The 24,135-nt window shown below is 36.6% G+C and overlaps 1 protein-coding gene across 1 annotated transcript; it reads right to left on the reverse strand.

Moving 5' to 3' along the window:
* Positions 1-1,143: 1,143 nt before the first annotated feature.
* LOC116029695 lies at positions 1,144-1,941 on the reverse strand. Its single transcript, XM_031271739.1, has one exon. It carries the CDS (start codon positions 1,939-1,941, stop codon positions 1,144-1,146), a length of 798 nt encoding a protein of 265 aa, XP_031127599.1.
* Between the last annotated feature and the right edge of the window lie 22,194 nt (positions 1,942-24,135).

The following is a 24,135-nucleotide window of genomic DNA, read 5'->3' on the forward strand; positions in this document are numbered from 1 at the left end:
TAGGGAGCAAGAGGATCGCCCTGTCTAAGACCTCTACTAGGTACGAATGGGGGGGAGTTTGCCGCCGTTCTAGAGGATCCCTATAGTACTTTCTCGTAGAGAAAAAAGGATTAAGTTGATCAAACGTTCTGGGAGCCCAAAATCGATCATAACCCTTTCCAGGAATCTCCAATCGATGTTGTCATACGCCTTGTGGAGGTACACCTTCATCACTAAAGAGCCTTTCTTGCATTTTTTCTTAGTGATGCTATGCATGATCTCTTGGGTTAGAACAGTATTGTCTAAGGTGGACCTCCCCGAAAGGAAACTATTTTGGTGAGGACCCACGAGCTTATCCATTAAAGGTCTCATCCGGTTAACAATGACTTTGGACACAATTTTAAAAATGACGTTGAGTAACGTAATAGGTCTGAAGTCCGCTGCACTTTCAGGGTTGTCTTTTTTGGGAATAAGAGTAATGAAAGCTTCAAGGAATTTAACCGGTATCATACCTGTGTTCATAGACTCGTTCACAAGCCCGGTAACAGAGATACCTACCTCTTCCCAATAGTTTTGGTAGAAAGCAGCCTGAATCCCATCCGGACCCGGACTGCCCCATCTTTTCATCCCAAAAACTGCTTTTCTCACCTCCTCAAGACTAGCCGGTCGGATAAGACCCTTAGCTTCTCTCTCACTAATCCTCTTACCCGAGTGGGGTTCAGGCAAAAAAGGATCATCATGATCAACCCTGCTGAACAAATTAGAATAAAAGTGAGTAACATGGTCTTTCAGCACATTGGGGTCGTAGTTCCACTCACCATTGATTTTGAGGGAACGGATTCTACCCCTACTTCTACGAATGATGGTAGAAGTATGATAGAATTTGGTATTTTTGTCGCCATCCTTAATCCAGGATTTTCTAGATTTTTTGAACCAAAATAGTTCCTCCTGGGCAAGCGTCAAATTAAGTTCCTTCAAGAGTTTCCTTTCCAAAATTTGTAGGCCTCGGGAATTATTGTACCAAGGCGACATTTGAATTCCCTGGAGTCTAGCTTGAAGATGTCTTTTCCTTTTGAAAATGTTGCCAAACACTTCCTCGTTCCACTGTTTACTGTGCATAGTAACATCCTCGATAGCACCCACCACATCGCCGCTTTTATCCATCTAAGCTTTCCTCCAAATCTCCTTATAGTCTTCAGGAGAAATCCACGCCGCCTCGAACCGGAATGGCCTGGCTGACCTATCCGGAGCCGCACCTGCCCTGCTGTCAAATGAGATGGGGTGGTGGTCTGAGTGTGTTCTAGCAAGAACTCTAGCTTTGGCTTCGGGAAAGGCTTCCTGAGCTTCGAGGTTCCAGAAAACGTGATCCAACTTCTTCCTGGTAACCGTGCGCCCTCCAATTTGTCTAAGCCAAGTGAAGTTAGGCCCGGTTGAGCTAACCTCCATAAGACCACAGTCACTATACGCTGAACAGAATCGATCTAAATTACTCATGTTGATCTGTTCGCTCCCCCAGTGATCATTCAAACTAGCAATGTCACTGAAGTCCCCCATCATAACCCACGGCCCTGACAGAGCGTCACTAAAAGTCTTACATTCTATCCAAAATAACTCATTGGCTCTTGGGTTGGGGCGCACATACGCGAAGGACACATGGAGATGGGTAGTCCCTCCCTCAAACACCTTGCAATGGATAGTCTGAGAATTACTATCAATCACCTCGAGGTTTAGCATACTTTTGTTCCAAACTAAAAGTAGACCCCCTACAAAACCAAGAGTGTCAACCATGAAATAGTTATCAAAACCCAACTTACTTAACAACGTGAGCAGTTTATCCGCCTTGTTCGTTTTGGTCTCAAGGAAACAAATCGCCCCCACCTCCTTCTTAGAAAGAAGGAATTTAGTATGGCGAATCATTTCCCGGTTCCCCACGCCTCGACAATTCCAGGACGTCACAATCATTTAGAAGGCCCAGGCGGTAAGGAAGTTTGGGCACCGCCTTCCTTTCGCGTCCACACATTGCTAGAACCGGAGTCATGTCCTCCTGCACATTGTGTTGTTCCCGTGACTCTAGGAACAGAACCAAACACAAAGGTGCAGTTCCCTACGTTGGTTCTAGGGACCACTGACTCCTCGGCCATCACCCCAGTCGATCTGTGAGTCTGTTTATTAACATCCGGTATCCTAGAGCTTTTCTTACGCCTCCCTTTCTTCTGAGGGTCATTGTCACGATGGTTGGCCATCCTAGCTTCCCCTTCCACGAAGACAGGGGTGTCGTGAAGTTCCCCGGTGTCCTGCAAGACAGAAAAAGCGTTACCAACCGGAAGAGGCGTAGGGCTTGTACTAACCTTATTGACCGGAGGAACTGTCGTGGTAGGTCCCTTAGGTTTTCCGTCAGCCGCCGTGCCCTTGGTTTTCCTGGAACCCTCCTTGGTTTTCAGGTTTTTCGCATGCACTTTGGGATCCTTGGCACGATTCTTTCCTTGCTGAGAATGCTTTTTGTTTGAGACAATCATCCAGGGACCATATTTCACAAGCGATTTTTCTGGACCGAGATCCCCAAGACCAGCAGCATTGTCTACATTCATCTCCATATTCGGAGTAGACCGAGGAGCATCGTCCGCATGTATTTTCTCATTCTTAGGGCACTTGTTCGATACGTGTCCGACTTCCCAACAGTCAAAACATATAGCGTGCAGACCCTCGAATTCCACCCGTTGCAGCTTGTCATGAACCCAAACCATTGAGACAAGGGGTTTAAGCAAGTCCATTTCAACCGCCGCCCTTGCAAACCTCACCCTTGACACCCCCGCCATAGTCTTGTCCAGTTTGATTGGCTTTCCCACTTGATTCAGGATCTCTTTGACGGCATCGTCTCGGAAAAACTCCACCGGCAGTCCTCGGAGACGCACCCAAACTGCCATTCTCTCCATTTTTGTAGTTTGAGGATCGAAGTTTGGTCGCCATCGTTGGGGAATGACGTAGCTGTCAAATAGTTTTCATGGTCCGCCCAGGAACACATGCTTGTACTCTGTTTCCACATTGAAGCGCACCACATAGTATCCCATGCCAATATCCAGCAACTCCACCTTACCTTTAATGTCCCACAACCGGAAGAGGCGTTGTTGAAGGAGGGGAAAAGCCAGAGGCTTTCCTAGAAACTTGATGATTAAGGCTCTCCGCCATGGCCTAATCAATTCTTCCCGGAAAGCTTTCGAGAACGTAACCACCGGGATTCCCTCTCTCATCTCCTCAAGCTCCGAATCTGACTCCACCTCTATTGCTTCATCCAGCCAGTCGGAAGCATCTTCAACCGATATATTTTCATCTCCAAGGTTGGGAGGAGCAACCATGGTCTCAGCAAAGGAGCGTTTGAGGATCTTAATCCGTTTACCAGCGTGAGGAGTTCTCCTAGCTTCCCCCTCCACCACCGGCGGAGGGTTTGACAGTGGCTCGCCAGCCACAGCGTCCATGGAAGGCAACTCCACCACCGGTGGGCTACCGGTAACTTACCAAAGATAGCAAAGGAAAGAAGAGAGAAAAAAAAACTAGAGAGAAGATTTTTTGATCCTAATTCGGTTAAATTGATAGATGATACCACACTTCATCATCTCATAAATGTCTAATGATGATTAAGGTTTAAGTGTGAATTATTGGTGATTGAAGACTTATTATAGATACATGGTGATGTTTGGGTTATGGTTATTGAATAATGATGTCATTATATATTGATGATGATATGGATTAATGATAGATTAAGGGGTTAATGGTGGATTAGTAATATTTGATGAAGATGGGCATGATTAGATAATAATTATGTGTTGTTGATATTGTTATGAAGTGAGAGGATGAAGTTTGGTAATGGGCTAATAATAATTATGGAGGATGATTATTGTTAATGATGATAATTTGACTATGATGTTGGTTGATTATGGAATAATGATGATTTAATAATGATTAAAGGTGATTAATTGATGATGATTGAGCTTACTGTTTAATGATTAAGGATGATGGATTGATCATGTAGTAATGAATTAATGGTAACGTACAGAATTATTGTCAGTTCATAAATTACCTGAAGTAATTAGGGTGTTCATAGTTTAATAATAATAGTCCTGCTTAATAAGTAAAGATTGGATTAATTCTCAGGTTCCAGTTGATGTGAATAGTTTAAGAATGAGCCTATAATGGATGCTTTGAGAGCCTAGCTGTGATGTAAGTTTCTATGTCCGTGAAAACTACATTTCCCTATCTAAAATGTGCTATTTATTTGATTTGGGTCCTTAAACTATTTAAAAATGTATTTGGGTTTATAAAATGCGATAAATAGCAAAATGTGTATATTTTGGTGTTAAATTGAGATTTACTAATTTATGAGTATGCGTACATTTATATATTGAGGATTCTATGAGAAATTATTTGAGTATGAAACTATATGGCTTTTGAAAGGTATAAACTATATTTATTTTGAGAGATATAAACTATATTATAATTGATGGATAAATCATATGTTTGATATAAACCCTGTTTTAGAAAATGTGTATGTATGTATGTATGTGTGTAGATCATTGGAGCTGAGGAGCCCTTAATGTGCAAGGCCTTTCTGACTACGTTGATCGGCGCGGCTCAGAGGTGGTGCATGGGCTTGCCCGACCACTCAGTGAATAACTTTGAGGAGCTGACAGAGCTTTTCCTGACCAACTGCGCTGCCAACCTTCGACCTAAGAAGAATTTCATGTATCTATCAGGGATAAAGTAAGACCCTAACGAGCCCCTTAGGTTGTTCCTGACTAGATTGCAAAAGGAAGTTCAGTCGGTCGATGATTTGGAGGATAACACCTTGTTAATCTTGTTCATGGAGAACTTGAGGTTGGGAAAGCTTTATTCCAACCTCCATACTGACTAGCCGACCTCCTACGCCGATGCAATCGAGAGAGCCAACAGGCATGTTGACATGGAGGATGCGATCAAGCAGAAAAGAATTTAAGAAGGGACGAGTCAGCTCGGGCGGCCAGATGTAACTGATTTTTGCTAAGGAAAATAAGTATTTAATTGGGAAATAGTATCAATCTTTATGGAGCATCAAAAAACTTTATGTTGAGATTTGAACCTTATACCTCTAATTTTGAAAACTAAGATCTTAAATTAACCATCCATCAAGACTTCACAAATCTTTATTCTTTTCAAATCTATTTGGTCCCTTATAGCCTCATTAATATTGTTATGAGTATTATATATACTATTTTGAGTATACAACAAAATTATATAAAATAATATATATTATGTTGAATATAAATATTTAGGTATTATAATAAATTGTTATTTTAGATTCCAACGATTTGGAAGTACCAAATAATTTTGGTACATCAGTGGTACAAAATTGTACCATTTCTAAATTATTATAGTGATAAGATATATATTATTATATTATGTACTTAATATATATGCGATGGAATAATATATTATGCCATATAATTATTATTATATTATTATTATTATTTATAATAAAATAATAATAATAATAATAATAATAACCGTCAAAGAAGAAGAAGTCCAGCAAGAAAGTAGGAAGGACTACGAGAAGTTACAACTGCATAGGAATAACATTATATAAAGGCTTAGAAAGATCAAACAAAGGACCCCAGACTCATCCAGTTTTAAAGATATAACCTTTCTTCTACATATTCTTCTCCCTCTTTCCCATGGCCATGGCTGCTATACCTTTGTACATGTACTACACCTACAACATAGTGAATTTCGGCTTAGCTTAGCCCAAAAAAGCTCGTGATTTTCACCGTTTTGATTTCCACATTAAATATCATTGTGTTTCTTATCCATTTATTATTTTCTTTATTTATTGGGTTAATTAATCCAGACCCCCGAGTTAATTAAATCTTTCAATGGTGCTCATGTTGAGAGCTGATTAAACACTCAAGTTTAATTTGCTCTCCATCTCTAATTAATTGCCGTTTATATTCTCTTTTATCATGAAAGTGCTCCTATTTTCTACCAAACCAACACCTCAACAATGATGAGATCACTCTCCACTCACACTGATCACTCCCTAGTTACATTACACCGTCTCATTAAACCATCTGCACATCCACCTCGCATGCATGTTAGCCTTACACAATCCCGTAATGATCTCGTCTCCCTTGTTGGCTTTACGCTATGATTCGGGTGCCGAAACTAATGCCATATATCCAGTACATCATCATCTATCTCTCTCTGAAACCTCCATCTTATCTTCTCCCCATACCATACACACAGGCACACAGCATATATACATGCACACCATGCACATACATTAGATAGATACATACAAACATATTTTGCATGCAGTAGTAGATGGATGTAAGAAAGGCAAAAACCCCTAGAACCGCTGCACTATTGTCGCCAATGAAGTGCTCTCTAGCTAGCGTCATACTTACAGCTTCGGATTCCGCAGCCCCGGTGCCATCACCGTCGAGGCTGAAGAGAATGATTAATTCAAGGTGTATTTCCCCTGCGGTTGCCTCCAAGCTCCAACGTACTACCTTTCTTTCTGGGAGGAGTCTGATGCTTTGCAATCTAGCATTTTTCAAAAAACTTCAGTTTACTTGTCGCCGTCGCCGCCGCCAGCATCCTCGGGTTGTCAGATCGCCGTTATGATCGCTCCGTCGCCCACTCCCTTTGCCAGAGTTGATAATCTCCCATTATATCATCTTCCAAGCTCTTTGGCCACACGGAGATCCCGCTGGAGTTCCATGCATCTTTAATTCATGTTCTTTAATTTATTAATGATTCTTGGGGATGGAGAAAGTATTTCTCTTTAATGGTGGCAAAAAATTACGCAACCAAGAAAATGGGGAGAGAAATGTTGGGCATATTATTATCACTTCTCTTTAATCCCTTAATTATTATGAATCAAAATTATGGGGAAGGTGAAGATTATGCATGGAATTATTATTGTTGGTTTAGTACGTTAACCACCTCAGGTATCCGCGGCTTCTCGACCACTGAACCACCATAGATCTCCATTCCCGCGATTGTAAAATCTGTGTTGATCATGACGACATGGATGAAATTTCGACACACTGCTGCCCCTTTCAACCCGGAATATAAAAATTGATGTTCGACTACAGTGGCGACATCGCTCCCAACATGCAGTGCTAAAAGATAAGTATCATTGTTATTACTATTATTCTTTATATTATTATATATATTACCTTTTAAACTAGTTGGTTGGTCCAACAACCAACTTATTCAAATAACTGCATAATTTGACAAGCTCCGTGATGTCACTTGCACAATATAATATGATATAGGACGCTCTGTGCTACCGATTGTATTGTACGACAAGTGGCCTAAATTACATGGTAAGCTCCGCGCTACCTCTTACAACAACAGTTACAACGAATAAGTTTGATCTTGGTCACAATAAATTAAAGGAAGATAGAGATTTCTGAATCTATCTTCAATTTCAATTTTAGATTTAAACCAATAATAAGGGCATGACCCACTAATCATATGCTATATATTTGGATTGCAGGAAGTAATTGTACGTCATGAGATCCTAGGTGCTTTGCACACCTAATTGTGACTCTCTATATGATCCCAGCGCTCCGTGCGATGGAGGTCTCAACTTTCTTTAGTGCCCCGTGCACAAACATGTAGTCTAAACTACATCCATCACACTTCGAGTGTTTTTATATGTGATTTAGTTCAATATATACCAGTTTTCTACTTTCTTATGCCCAACAAATACTTGCGGCTAAGAAAGTGGGGGACTTCTTATGGAATAATATATTATGCCATATTATTATCATTATTATTATTATTATTATTATATTATTATTATAATTATTATTATTATTTATAATTTATAATAATAATAATAATAATAATAATAACAATCAAAGAAGAAGAAGTCCAGCAAGAAAGTAGGAAGTGCTATGGGAAGTTACAACTGCACAGGAATAACATTATATAAAGGCTCGGAAAGATCAAACAAAGGACCCCAGACTCATCCAGTTTTAAAGATATAGGTCCTGTTTGGTAAATGGCTGTTGGCTGATGATAAGACTCCGAGATACCCTTATTTCAGGCACATTTTAGGGTGTTTTATCGCGTCTATAGCATCCTTATTTGGTAAATTATGTGCGTAAATACTTGAAAATCACTAACTGATGCACAGAAGCTACTTTTAGCTTAAAAGAAGTAAAACAGGAGCCCCGGGAGCGAATAGGACCAAAAGATAAGCTTAAAGAGCAAACCAGGCAAGAGCGGAGCCCCGGAGGACCAATCTGGAAGGCCACACGCGTGTGAGCAAGCGTGAAAACTTTCCAGAAGCTTCCCACGCACGCTCACACGCGTGTGAGAGGCGTGGAGACAGTAATGCGCGAATTTCAGCTAGGGTTGTCATTTCGGAGACTATTTAAACCCCTTTGATGAATTTTCAGAGGAGGATTCCAGAATTTTAGTTTTCCCTTTTCTTAGTTTTTCCTTTGGAGAACTTTCTCCATTTTTCTTAGCTTTTAGATTAGATCAATCTCCATTGTAGAAGACAACAAGCTTGGATTGAAGATCTTCTTCTCTCTAGGTGATCTCTATTTCATTTCTATAATTTTAGCTATCTTGTTCTTGGATTAAATTAGCTTTTGCTTGCATTTCATATCATGAGTAGCTAATTTAGTCTAGGGATTTGGATTGTGTGATTGAATATTGCTTTTGTGATGATCTTATCTCTATATCTTGGATCTATGAGTTTGTGTTGATGGATTATCTATTCTTATCTTTTGATTGTTGTTTTGATGAGATCTTGTTTGGATTTGGCCAATCTAGATGAGAGATTGAGCTCTTGACTCTTTCATGTCTTTGATTAGAGTTAGGATTTGAAGCTTTACACAATCAAAGTTCCTATGGACTTCTTAAGAATAGTAGGATAGTGTGTAGCTTAAGTGTTTGATAAAATTCCTCTTACAGCTTTGGATGCTTGAAGGCACTCCTAAGTCAAAGAAGCCTTAGTACACAAGGTGGAAAAGGACTAACACAACACACTCTTGAATAGACAATATCCTAGCAATCCTAATCCATGACCTTAGACTCTCACTATGCAATATTTATGAACACTATCCAATCCCTACCCTTTTACATATTCACAAAACCACTACTCTCTTGCACTCAAACCAACCAATGAACTACTCTCACTCACAAATCACCCTTCACCACACTCGAGTCCTATGCATGATCCAATCAAGTAAACTCCCGAATGTTTTACACACCTCCACGTCCCTCCTTCGAGACCGACACTCGGGGAGTCACAGACTTTCCGTTTTATCATACAAATATCTTTTGACATTTCACCCTATGCACGCAAGTGTTGTCAAAATGGCGCCGTTGCCGGGGAGGGCAATATGTTGTCATATGTTTTTGTTTACTTTGATTGCATGAATGCTAGATTTGAGAAATGTTAATCGATTCCATTTAATTTTGTTTTGTTTTTACTTGTTTTTGCTACTAACCCAATTGACTACTTCTAGTCAATTGTGGAAATTTTCGTTTCATTAATAATTTTACTAGGTGAATGCACACGAGAGCAAAAGGAAACCAAGGTTTACTACCCTACATTCCTGAAATTAATAGAGCAACTAGAAGGAAAAATACACAAGGATCACTAATGGCTTCATCAAGCGCAACAAGAAATCCACAAGGAAGAGGCACAACAGTACCAAATCCACCCCCAGTTCCAATTAATCCACAAGTACCGATTAACCATGAAGAACCAATCATTGAAGAACCACAAGCTAACAAAGCAAATAATCAAGAGAACATTCGTGAAGAGGAATATTATGGAAATCCTCAAGAACCACAAAGATCAATTGCAGATTACATGACTCCGGATTTTAACATGCACAACTCGATCTATGTACCTCCAATGGAGAATGTCAACTTTCACGTGCATCCAACTATTCTCACACTGGTTCAAAATAGTCAATATTCGGGATTACCATCTGAAGATCCCAACGCACACATCACAAGGTTTATACGAGCATGTGGGATGTACAGACAAGAAGGCGTTAGCGAGGAAATAGTTCAACTCAAATTATTCCCATTTTCAGTTATAGGAGAGGCAGCACGATGGTTGGAAAGCCAAGACGACAATCATTTCAGAACGTGGCAACAGTTGCATCGTGAATTCATGAACGAGTTCTTTCCCATCACAAAAACTATGAGGATTAGAAGGTTGATACAAGAATTCAAACAAGGAAGACTTGAAAGTTTAGGAGAGGCTTGGCGAAGATTCAAAGTTCTTAAAAGACAATGCCCACAAGATCTGATGCACCCATGGGACATGATTAGCTCATTCTATGGAGGGTTGACGGATGAAGGAAAGATGTCGCTTGACTCATCCTCCAGCGGTGCCTTTGTCTCCCTAGCTTTGCAAGAGGCTGAGGAACTAATCGAGAGAATATCTAAAAACACATCCTGTTGGTATGAACGAAGAAGAGATCATGGAGGAATTTATGAAGTTGATAATCGAGTGGCAAGTGAGGCCAAAATCGAAGTAATGAATCACGAAATCAAAAAGCTATAGGCTATGGTAGAAAAAATGGAAGGAAAGCTCAAGCCTTGCATGGCCTTGGCACTTTATTGTAATATCTGTGGAGGACCTCATGACACCAATATTTGCACTTCTACGTCTGTATCTAAACAAGTTGAGGCGGTAGATTATCAAAGGAACTCCAACTTTAATGCTTATGGACAAAACCAAAGATCAAATAACAATTGGAAACAGGGAGAGGGTTGGAACAATAACCACAATGATGGATATCAAGCGCAAAGACAATACAACTATGGACACAAGCCTGCATATGGACAAAATGACAAGAACAGACTGATGTACAATCAAAACCAAGGAAATGGAAATCAAATGACCCAGTTCAGGCCATAATACGACTCTCAACTTGATTTTACTCAACAAAGGAGGGATGACATCCGTGAAGTAGATGAAAGACTTACAAGGACGATCATGGAACTAAAAAATGATCTAGCAAATCTGAAACAAGAGATTAGACAAGAAATTTCTAGTCTTCGACAAGAGTCTAAGGCCACACTTAAGACAATTGAGAATCAAATTTCTCAAATGTTTAAGATGATGTCAAATCGCCACTACGGACAACTCCCGAGTAATACTGAAAACAATCCGAAAGAAAGAGTCAACGCCATTGATGCCAAAGAAGAAACTCATGAGAAGTGTGATCCAATGGATGCTATCTGTGGAACATGTCAATGTAAGGTAGATGACCAAAGAAACAAGACTACCTCTTGTAGTCCAAATCTTGAATTGAAGAATGCGAACAGCTCGTGCACCATATCAATGAAAGAACACAAGGAGAAAACCACTTCGGAAGAATGCCTGAAAGAAAAGGAGCTACCACAAGACAACATCAAAAGTTCAAAAAGAAAAAGAAACAGCTCGAGAACGTACAATTAAAGCTTTTATTCGAAAATTTTTCAATAGCAAAGAATGCCGTGAGTTGTTTGAGAATGAGATTTGTGATAATTTTACCTGTTTAAGCCAAGAATCTTCGGCTTGTTTAACTGAGGGAAACCCCAGAAAGAAGGGTGACCCTGGAGCTTTATTGATTCCTTGTTCTATACAGAACATGGAACCTAGAAACGCTCTTGCTGATCTTGGTGCTTCTATTAATGTCATGTCTTCAAATCTCTTTGAGAAATTGAACTTACCATGCTTGAAACCGACACGGCTGACTCTACGTTTAGCTGACGGAACCACACGGTATCCTAAAGGCTTAGCGGAAGATGTTCTAGTAAGAATAGGAAAGTTTTTTGTGCCTGTCGATTTTATTGTTTGTAAGATGGGTTATGATAATCCCCATGAATCCTTAATTCTTGGAAGACCATTTCTGGCTACTTGTCGTGCACGAATAGATGTTAGTTCAGGTGAAATTACCCTGCGATTCGAGAGACAAGCCACAAATGACGACAAGGAAAAAGCAAAAGAAGGAACTGATGATGATGAAAGGGCAAAGGTCAAATCAAAGGTGAGACCAAAACCGAAGCGGAAAAATGATAAACTTACCTGGAAGAACACGTGGGTACCAAAATGCTTTCTACCCACTACCAAGGAATATGGTTGAATTTCAACCAAGGAATGATGCGTCTAGCCAATGACGTAAACCGTGGCGCTACTTGGGAGGCAACCCAAGGTTTTAATAATATGCTTTACATTATTTTTATGCTTTCGTTTTTAATGTTTTTGTTCTAGTAAATTGCTACAATCATTTTAGAACCATATTTTGAGGACTAACTTGTAGGAATCGGGACTAAAAATTGCTTTGGAAAGGCTAAATATGGACATAGGTATGGAAGGCAAGGCCAAAAATCGAAAGAAAATAATGTAGTGGACCTACACGAGGCTCACACGTGTGTAGTCGTGCGTGGGAACGAGGCAGCAGCCTCCCACGCACGCTCACACGCGTGTTGCCATGCGTGGGAGCGAGGCAGAGAGCTCCCACGCACGGTCACACGAGTGTGACCGGCGTGGAAGGCCCCCTACGGGTTTAAAACCCTTGTTCGGCCACTCCACGCCCCCTAGCCCCAAAACACCATTTTTCTCTTCTCTTCTCCACGCAAGGAAGAACCAAACTCAAGGTTTGAACATATTTCTTACTTTTTTTTTACCTTCAAGGAAGATCAAAACATCAACATCAAGGTAATTTTTCATCTTTTTAACTCTTTATCCTTGAATCATGAGTTTGGAAGAGCTTGAATGTGAAATTTATTCTACATTGCCTAGCATGATTTTGAATGATTAAATTGGTTATAATGCTTCATAGAACTATCCTTTGATGTTTTCTTTCATTATTGATGGTTACATTGATGGATTGTTATATATTTTTGAACTTCAAGTGTGAACACCATTGATGAACAAATGGGTTTGTTAGATTTCTTGTTGAAATTATGAAATTGATGTTTGAATTGATGAGTAAACTTGTTATAGAACTATTATATGCCATCAATTTGATTTTTCGCATGCTACATTGCCCAAATTAAATTTTCAATTTCAAACCCTAATTTTGAATTTGGGGAAGAAGATGAAGTTGACTTTTTGAAATTCTTGACTTTTGTAGTTGACTTCTTATTTGACTATCAAATTGATATATCTTATGATGATTTTATGCATGTGTGTGATAATGGAATGATATTGTTGATATTCTTATGATAGAATTGTCCAAAATATAGGGGAAACTATGACAAAATTTTCAAAAATTCTTAACCCTATATGTTTGAAATCCATTAATTTGACAAGGAATTTTGCACTAATATGATGGTGACTTGTTTAAAGCCAATTACATAATTTGTAGGATGGGACGCTCGAAAGAAATTGCAAAGAAATCAAAACATGATGTAGGAGAATCGAGTCGATCTAGGACACGGCAACAAGCTACTGCTCAACAGGCTATACAAGAGCCGGGGTCAAGGTCATTGCGACACTTGACACCTATTCAACTTGCAACGGTGGATAACTATAAAGGGAAGCAGCTTTCTGTTGGCCGTCACTTTGAGGACAATGTTTTAAGAGAATTTGGTTGTTTAGAAGAAGTGAATATGCTCCTTAGGCACCCACAGCTCCGCTATCTGTTTCAGTGGAGAGGACTCACCTATGCGCCTGTCACCTATGAGTTCTTGGTGACCCTGGAGATTAGAAGGGAAGTTAACGATGCAAGGGAGTCTATTTCATTCACTCTTTTCGGCAACCACTACAGTATGTCTGTCAACACTTTAGGTGTTACACTTGGTTTTCATGATGCAGCAAGTGTATCTATGCCATATTTCAGAGATTTCAAGGAAGATTTTGATACTGACGAAGTTGCTAGACAGTATTGGAGAAGAATCACCAACAATGCCCCATATAACTCTTCAAATTTGAAAGCAAAGCTCATCACCCGGAATGCTCTGAAGGCTATCAGATTAGCCTTTGCTATAAATCTCTCAGGAAGAACCACAAACCGCAACAAGGTATACAAGCAGGATCTATTCTACATGTGGTGCATAGAGAATGATGTTCGCATCAACATGGGCGTTCAAGCTAAGAAGTGGCTCCAGACCCAGCAAAAGCCTAAGGTTCAGACTGTATTCATTGGACCTTTCGTTACTAAACTGTGCATTGGGTTGGGCCTACTGAACCGGTTGATGGGAGAGAGATCCGATGGTTGTACAATTTCTTTCTCCGTGGGTGAGTTCTTTGCTGCAGAACTAAGGCTTGGAGGTGATGATGCACCTGATTTAGAGGCTTCTGATGAGGACGAGGAAGAGAATGAGGAAGAGGACGCTGCACAGGAGCAAGGCCCTACTCCTATGGATTGGGCCGCGTCGCAGAATTTTCATAGACAGCTCCATGAGGAACAAATGAACTATTGGCGTGAGGAGCATACTTGGCAGCAAGGCCACTTCACATCCATCTCCGCAAGACAGGATGTTCACACCGAGGACCTCAACCGCATGAGACAGGCGGTGGAGGAAAATGATAGAAGAATTGCCGCTCTTAAAGCTAGATTCGACAGGCAATTCCATCCCTTCGGTGATGAGTGATACCTTCCTTCAATTTTTCTCGGTCCTGACTGATTGACACTTGATTATGAGTTCCTTGACTATTGGTTACTATGGTTGCTAGCCCCATCTGAACATTAGGATCCCTATGCGCGGGGTTCCGACTTTTATTTCTTTTATCTCTTTACTTTGCTTTATTTATCTTTATCGCTTTATGTTATTTAATTTCCAACTGCTTTACTTTTCTGCATTTCTATTCGGATATTTCTACTTATTTTTATGCTTTATTATCTAAGTTTTTGTTATTTTTATTGCTTTTATATTTCTATCAGCTTATAATAACTGAATAGTACTCCGAAAACCCTTTTTGTATGTTATGTCTCCATTTCTTATAGAGCATCTATAATGGGAGCAAGCCTATGCTGGAAGCTAAAGTGTGGAAGGAGGGATGCGTACTTGGTTTATCCTCTTATCCCTTTTCTAATTTTAAGCCCCGTTTTGATCTTTAAAGTGTGGAAATATTTTATTTATAGCTTTGTGTATGAGTATATTAGAGCTTACCATGATTAATAGGATCGTTTGATGCATACCCTTTATCCCAGAGCAATTTCCAAAGTGTGGAAAGGTATTTTTATTTGTCTATCCTTAGAATCCCTGTTTCGTTCTTTTACCCTGTACGTATAGAAACATCGAGGACGATGTTTACTTTAAAGTGTGGAAAGGACGCACTTCGTGCTTTACATGCTTACATGCTTAGTTTTAGAAGTTGAAGCTCTTGGGAATGATAAGCGGGTGCATTTGCAGTTTTGAAAAGAGAGTTATTATTTGTGTTATCTAGGGAGAATTTTGACTAGATGCCCAAAAATTTTTACTCTCGAAATATCTTTGAGGAAATTACTTTTCGCACCCATGAGAGTGTTTAGAGCCAAATAAGTTTATATTCTTGCCTGCTTGCATGATGTTCACCTCTTATTTACGTATGACCTTAGTCAAGGATCTCTCGAAGTGGGAGTGTGCACTCTTTAATTTGAGAAAGATAAAACTAGCAAGGCCCGGAATTGAACTAACTTTGGTAGGGCATGGGGCAAAAGGTGAGCCTAATGGTGAGCTTAATGAGAAAACAAAACCCTTGAACATTAAATAGAAAAAGGCATGAGGGGTTGACACGAGGAGAAGTCGAAAAGGCAAAAGGCCAATCACCAAAGAGTTTAAAATTGAGGGAAGCCAATTCGTTGGGTTGTGTCCAAACCATAGTCTTCGGTAAGCAAAAAGCTTTATCTGGAGTCGGTTGTTCACATAAAAAGATCCCAAGAATTGAGAAAATAGAGCTGAGGTGAGCCACTTTTCTAGGATTCGAGTACCCATTGCACTGACTTTCGAAAAAGCATGGATCTCCATGTGAAGTCGGGTGGCTCGATGACGTTATCCTAGGAAGTGAGAAGAAAGAGGGACCGCGCTAAGCCAAAAGCGGTGAGTGGTCCATGCCCCTACCCTCATTTACATTTACGTTGGGCTTTGGCGTATAAGGATGGAAAGTTGATTAGCTAGTGCACATCGTTCCCACTAGTGGGATCGGCTAGAGGCCCTATTTAAATAGAAGGTGAACCAAAACTTTGGAAATGCATACTTGCATATGGTGCGAGAAGTGTGATCCCTTGTTTTATTTGTTTATCTACGAAAGGTTTTTATTTCCCGAAGATATTTCTTGAGTTGCTGACATCTGACCAAAATCCTTTATAGATAACACAAATGATTTCCCCCGTTTCAACAGTCTTAGACACCCATTATTTTGACTTGCCAAAAGCTTTATTTTGCATGGGAGAGTATCTCGGAGACTTATATGCTTAGAGATTAAAATGTCTTGCTTGAGGACAAGCAAGAAACAAAGTGTGGATAAAATGTCTTGCTTGAGGACAAGCAAGAAACAAAGTGTGGAAAAAATGTCTTGCTTGAGGACAAGCAAGAAACAAAGTGTGGAAAAAATGTCTTGCTTGAGGACAAGCAAGAAACAAAGTGTGGAAAATTTGATAAGACTCCGAGATACCCTTATTTCAGGCACATTTTAGGGTGTTTTATCTCGTCTATAGCCTCCTTATTTGGTAAATTATGTGCGTAAATGCTTGAAAATCACTAACTGATGCACAAAAGCTACTTTTAGCTTAAAAGAAGTAAACTCCCGAATGTTTGACACCTCCACGTCCCTCCTTCGAGACCGACACTCGGGGAGTCACAGACTTTCCATTTTATCATACAAATATCTTTTGACATTCCACCCTATGCACGCAAGTGTTGTCAGTTGATTGGGTTGGCTGTTTGGGTTAGAAGGTATGATTTGTTAATAACATTAGCTGATTGTAAAAAGTTGGCTGATTGGGTTGGCTGTTAGCTGATAGCTGTTTGGTATAAAAATTTTTTTCTCAAAAAGCTAATTGAAAATGCTACTTTGAGTAGCCTTTTGAATTTTAGTATTTTAGAGTTACAAAAAGCTTATTAACCAAACAACTAGTAATGATCAAATAAGCCAAAATTGGCTGATAGGCTGATTATTTACCAAACAGAGCCATAACCTTTCTTCTACATATTCTTCTCCATCTTTCTCATGGTCATTGCTACTATACCTTTGTACATGTACTACACCTACAGCATAGTGAATTTTGGCTTGGCTTAGCCCAAAAAGGCTCGTGATTTTCACCGTTTTGATTTCCACATTAAATATCATTGTGTTTCTTATCCATTATTTATTATTTTCTTTATTTTTTGGGTTTATTAATCCAGACCCCCGAGTTAATTAAGGGTGTATTTAGAAACCCGGAAAATGATTTCTGGAAATCATTTTCCGGGTTTCCACTGTTTCGGAAGGAGGAAAATTTAAAGTCAAAGGAAAATGAAGGGTTAGTCAATGGAAAATCAAGTTGTTTTTCCGGAAAACAACTTCCCCTTTTATTGAGGGGAAGTCATTTTCCGGATGTTGCATGCTTTTTCTGAAGCCAAGAGGACATCCTCGTCACTCACTCTCTTCATCTTCTTGCTGCTTCACCCATCCTCGTCTGAAGCCAGAGAACTCACTTTCTTCATCTTCTTGCTGCTTCACCTTCTTCAAAATCAACAATTGTGAAGCCAAAAATTAAAAGCTAGAATAGATGCAGAAACATCAGAAAATTTATCCAAAACCAAAGAAACCAGATCTCTGGTTTCGGACTTACCAGTGCTCACCGGTTTCCAGCGGAAACCAGAGCACTGGTTTCCGCCGGAAACTTGAGCACTGGTTTGTGCTCTGGTTTCTGAGCTTTATTTTGTTTCCGGCGGAAATCTGGTTTCCGCAGATTTCTGCCGGAAACCAAAGGCTTTATTATTTTTTTTTAATTTTTTATTTTAATAAATAAGTAACTTTGTTTATTGACACTACACATTTTCTTCTTATTTATATAATTAATTAAATATTATTTTTGTTTATTGAAATAAAACTGTTTTTGCTTAATTATATTTAAAATTATTATTATTATTATTATTATTATTATTATTGTTGTTGTTGTTGTTGTTGTTGTTATGTTATATTCTAAATATAAGAAATTAAAACGGTTAATTATACAATTCTATTCATTTTCCAGAAAATGAACCAAACACACCAANTTATATGCTTAGAGATTAAAATGTCTTGCTTGAGGACAAGCAAGAAACAAAGTGTGGAAAATTTGATAAGACTCCGAGATACCCTTATTTCAGGCACATTTTAGGGTGTTTTATCTCGTCTATAGCCTCCTTATTTGGTAAATTATGTGCGTAAATGCTTGAAAATCACTAACTGATGCACAAAAGCTACTTTTAGCTTAAAAGAAGTAAACTCCCGAATGTTTGACACCTCCACGTCCCTCCTTCGAGACCGACACTCGGGGAGTCACAGACTTTCCATTTTATCATACAAATATCTTTTGACATTCCACCCTATGCACGCAAGTGTTGTCAGTTGATTGGGTTGGCTGTTTGGGTTAGAAGGTATGATTTGTTAATAACATTAGCTGATTGTAAAAAGTTGGCTGATTGGGTTGGCTGTTAGCTGATAGCTGTTTGGTATAAAAATTTTTTTCTCAAAAAGCTAATTGAAAATGCTACTTTGAGTAGCCTTTTGAATTTTAGTATTTTAGAGTTACAAAAAGCTTATTAACCAAACAACTAGTAATGATCAAATAAGCCAAAATTGGCTGATAGGCTGATTATTTACCAAACAGAGCCATAACCTTTCTTCTACATATTCTTCTCCATCTTTCTCATGGTCATTGCTACTATACCTTTGTACATGTACTACACCTACAGCATAGTGAATTTTGGCTTGGCTTAGCCCAAAAAGGCTCGTGATTTTCACCGTTTTGATTTCCACATTAAATATCATTGTGTTTCTTATCCATTATTTATTATTTTCTTTATTTTTTGGGTTTATTAATCCAGACCCCCGAGTTAATTAAGGGTGTATTTAGAAACCCGGAAAATGATTTCTGGAAATCATTTTCCGGGTTTCCACTGTTTCGGAAGGAGGAAAATTTAAAGTCAAAGGAAAATGAAGGGTTAGTCAATGGAAAATCAAGTTGTTTTTCCGGAAAACAACTTCCCCTTTTATTGAGGGGAAGTCATTTTCCGGATGTTGCATGCTTTTTCTGAAGCCAAGAGGACATCCTCGTCACTCACTCTCTTCATCTTCTTGCTGCTTCACCCATCCTCGTCTGAAGCCAGAGAACTCACTTTCTTCATCTTCTTGCTGCTTCACCTTCTTCAAAATCAACAATTGTGAAGCCAAAAATTAAAAGCTAGAATAGATGCAGAAACATCAGAAAATTTATCCAAAACCAAAGAAACCAGATCTCTGGTTTCGGACTTACCAGTGCTCACCGGTTTCCAGCGGAAACCAGAGCACTGGTTTCCGCCGGAAACTTGAGCACTGGTTTGTGCTCTGGTTTCTGAGCTTTATTTTGTTTCCGGCGGAAATCTGGTTTCCGCAGATTTCTGCCGGAAACCAAAGGCTTTATTATTTTTTTTTAATTTTTTATTTTAATAAATAAGTAACTTTGTTTATTGACACTACACATTTTCTTCTTATTTATATAATTAATTAAATATTATTTTTGTTTATTGAAATAAAACTGTTTTTGCTTAATTATATTTAAAATTATTATTATTATTATTATTATTATTATTATTGTTGTTGTTGTTGTTGTTGTTGTTATGTTATATTCTAAATATAAGAAATTAAAACGGTTAATTATACAATTCTATTCATTTTCCAGAAAATGAACCAAACACACCAACACAGTTTTCAGTTTAACACAACACAACCAAACACAGGAAAGGAAAATGTTTTATGGAAAATGACTCATTTTTCCAGAAAACATTTTCATGCTTTCCGAACGGACCCTAAATCTTTCAATGGTGCTCATGTTGAGAGCTGATTAAACACTCAAGTTAATTTGCTCTCCATCTCTAATTAATTGCCGTTTATATTCTCTTTTGTCATGAAAGTGCTCCTATTTTCTACAAAACCAACACCTCAACAATGATGAGATCACTCTCAGCTCACACTGAATCACTCCCTAGTTACATTACACCGTCTCATTAAACCATCTGCACATCCACCTCGCATGCATGTTAGCCTTACACACCCCCGTAATGATCCCGTCTCCCTTGTTGGATTTACGCTATGATTCGGGTGCCGAAACTAATGCCATGGCTACTATACCTTTGTACATTTACTACACCTACAACATAGTGAATTTCGGCTTGGCTTAGCCCAAAAAGGCTCGTGGCCTGGTTTTCACCGTTTTGGTTTCCACGTTAAATATCATTGTGTTTCTTATCCATTTATTATTTTCTTTATTTATTGGGGTTATTAATCCGGACCTCCGGGTTAATTAAATCCATCAATATGTATTTGTTACTTAACTATATTATGGTATATATATACATACTAGTTTTTCTTAAGCACGTTGCGCAAAAAATAGGTGCCCAATGTTAATATTTTATATTAAAATTTTAAATTTATTTAGATTTTAGATATTTAAATTATTGTAAATAATAATAATAATAATGTGAAATATTTTTTAAATTTTATATTTATATTTTAAGAAATAACTAACATATAACTCCAATATATAATGTGTATATTATTATTATTGTTGTTGTTGTTGTTGTTGTTGTTGTTGAAGAAAATAAGAAAATATATAGTAGATGCATGTGCATGGTAACAATAGTGGAAAATATAACGGAAGTTATAACGGTAGGGGTATGCTTGTCTAATATATTGTAAACTATAACTTTTATAGCATAACAGAAAAAACAGACATAAATGAGGGGTATAACCTTCATTCACACTTATTATATTTTTACTAGTCTTTTCTGTGCGCGATGCGCAAAAACGTATGCCCAATATTTATATTTTAAAAAATAACTTACAAATTGTTACTAATTAAAATCTAAATAAAAAATTATTTATTATATTAATCCAATATATAATGTCTACAAATGTTATTATCATTAAATAATATAAGAAAAGTTATGATAGATGCATGTGCATTGTAAAGTTAATGGAAAAGATAACGGAAGTTATAACGGTAAGGGTATTTTTGTCCAAAAAATTGTATAGTACAATTCTTATAGCACAATGTACAAAATGATTAGCACTAAAGATATGGACATAAATGAGGGATATAACTTTGATTGAGACTTATTATGTTTTTAGATTAGAAATGTGTGTGTGTGACTATACGTATATGTATATATATATTACTTATTTTATAAATTGACCGTGTGTAGATATACATACTATAGTATATTATATATTTTAAATACATAATATTATATTATATTAATTATGATTACCAATCTTGTATTTACGTATGGATATGATTATAATGTTACATAAGTTACAAATTTTTAATTTATTCTAGTTATTATTATATTTAACTTGCAGTTGTCCTGTGCGATGCACGGAATGAAAATATATCAAGTGATGCACGGGGAAATATTATTGAAAGAAAGATTAAATTATAAATTATTAAAAATCTCTTTGTAAATTACATTAGTAGTAGAAGTACAATTAATTATTGATTCATCACAAAGTAATATTTTAAGGCAGTCTAGGTGACTTATTCTTGATGCAGCGACATATAATTAACCATGAACAAAGACTGATTTTTTTAATTAGTATTGAGAGACTTACCGACCATATGCTTAAGAGATGCAGACCTCTAATATGTTAAATTAATTAATTTAATATTAGTTTGGGTCTAATTACATTTTTTATTTGTTTTGGCTACCTAATTATAATTTTTAATCAAACTTAAGAGTAAACTTTATAATTTTTAATCTAAATTATATAAAATAGAGAACATTAAAGTTTGATTTACTTATCACTGATATATGTTTGCCTAGAAGAATACATAAAAAGATTATATATTCAATAAACTTGGTAAATTTAAATTTATTATAAAAATGCAAACTTAGTACAGAACTATTATAACACTGTTTTACTGTATACTACAATTCAAATGTTTCAATATGGAAATATTTCTTTTATATGATCTTCTGGAGTATACCAAGAAAGACACTTCATCCTTTTAACTGAAGTGAACTGGTCATATATATCCATCTCACAACAAAATAAACATAAATAGATTTAAAGATTTGGACTTAATTAAAAGTTAAAACAGGATGTAAACACTGGACATTTCTAAACTGAAGACAATAACTACAAAAAAAAAAAAAAAAAAAAAAAAAAAATAAACATAAATAGATTTAAAGATTTGACTTAATTAAAAGTTAAAACAGGATGTAAACACTGGACATTTCTAAACTGAAGACAATAACTACNATGATTAGCACTAAAGATATGGACATAAATGAGGGATATAACTTTGATTGAGACTTATTATGTTTTTAGATTAGAAATGTGTGTGTGTGACTATACGTATATGTATATATATATTACTTATTTTATAAATTGACCGTGTGTAGATATACATACTATAGTATATTATATATTTTAAATACATAATATTATATTATATTAATTATGATTACCAATCTTGTATTTACGTATGGATATGATTATAATGTTACATAAGTTACAAATTTTTAATTTATTCTAGTTATTATTATATTTAACTTGCAGTTGTCCTGTGCGATGCACGGAATGAAAATATATCAAGTGATGCACGGGGAAATATTATTGAAAGAAAGATTAAATTATAAATTATTAAAAATCTCTTTGTAAATTACATTAGTAGTAGAAGTACAATTAATTATTGATTCATCACAAAGTAATATTTTAAGGCAGTCTAGGTGACTTATTCTTGATGCAGCGACATATAATTAACCATGAACAAAGACTGATTTTTTTAATTAGTATTGAGAGACTTACCGACCATATGCTTAAGAGATGCAGACCTCTAATATGTTAAATTAATTAATTTAATATTAGTTTGGGTCTAATTACATTTTTTATTTGTTTTGGCTACCTAATTATAATTTTTAATCAAACTTAAGAGTAAACTTTATAATTTTTAATCTAAATTATATAAAATAGAGAACATTAAAGTTTGATTTACTTATCACTGATATATGTTTGCCTAGAAGAATACATAAAAAGATTATATATTCAATAAACTTGGTAAATTTAAATTTATTATAAAAATGCAAACTTAGTACAGAACTATTATAACACTGTTTTACTGTATACTACAATTCAAATGTTTCAATATGGAAATATTTCTTTTATATGATCTTCTGGAGTATACCAAGAAAGACACTTCATCCTTTTAACTGAAGTGAACTGGTCATATATATCCATCTCACAACAAAATAAACATAAATAGATTTAAAGATTTGGACTTAATTAAAAGTTAAAACAGGATGTAAACACTGGACATTTCTAAACTGAAGACAATAACTACAAAAAAAAAAAAAAAAAAAAAAAAACAATTAAATGAATGCTAAATTTGTTTGTCAACAGTGAAGTAGTCTGCACTCAACTTTACAGATATGCGCAGCTTGAAAACATAAAAAAACTTAAAAGGGATACACACTACAGATAAAAACATATACATGCAAAACCTATACTTGATAAAAATACACACCACATATTACAAATTTCAAATCCAAAACATGAAATTTAATTTCATTAATTTACACAACTAATCACTATTGAACTTGATTTTTTTTTTTTGCATAAATAAATATTGTTTGTCAAGATCAATTAAAATATCATAAATTAATATTTACAAAATACAACATAGATTATAAAATTTAAAAAAAAACATTTAATGTAATATACATTTTGAATTGCAAGTACCATTATTATGAACAACAATATTGGAGATAACGAAGGACAAACATCTCGTAGAAATGATTGAGTTTCCAAATGTAATTCATACACATCACAATCTCCAAAACGAACATTGGAATGCTTTGTCATCAATATTTTCTACATAAATAAAGTATAAATAAAACATATTAAATAATATAATTTAATTAACATATCATTCTTAATTTACATTTCCACTATAAATCAAACAAAAAATAACAAAAATCCTAACAAAAATAAATTCAAATCAAAAG

This window comes from Ipomoea triloba, chromosome 9 (assembly GCF_003576645.1).
Source record: "Ipomoea triloba cultivar NCNSP0323 chromosome 9, ASM357664v1".
In the NCBI taxonomy this organism is placed as follows: Eukaryota; Viridiplantae; Streptophyta; class Magnoliopsida; order Solanales; family Convolvulaceae; genus Ipomoea; species Ipomoea triloba.

Bases quoted from the DNA above. Each gene is read 5' to 3' on its own strand.
- LOC116029695 (XM_031271739.1), bottom strand. From the start codon at position 1,941: ATGATTGTGACGTCCTGGAATTGTCGAGGCGTGGGGAACCGGGAAATG.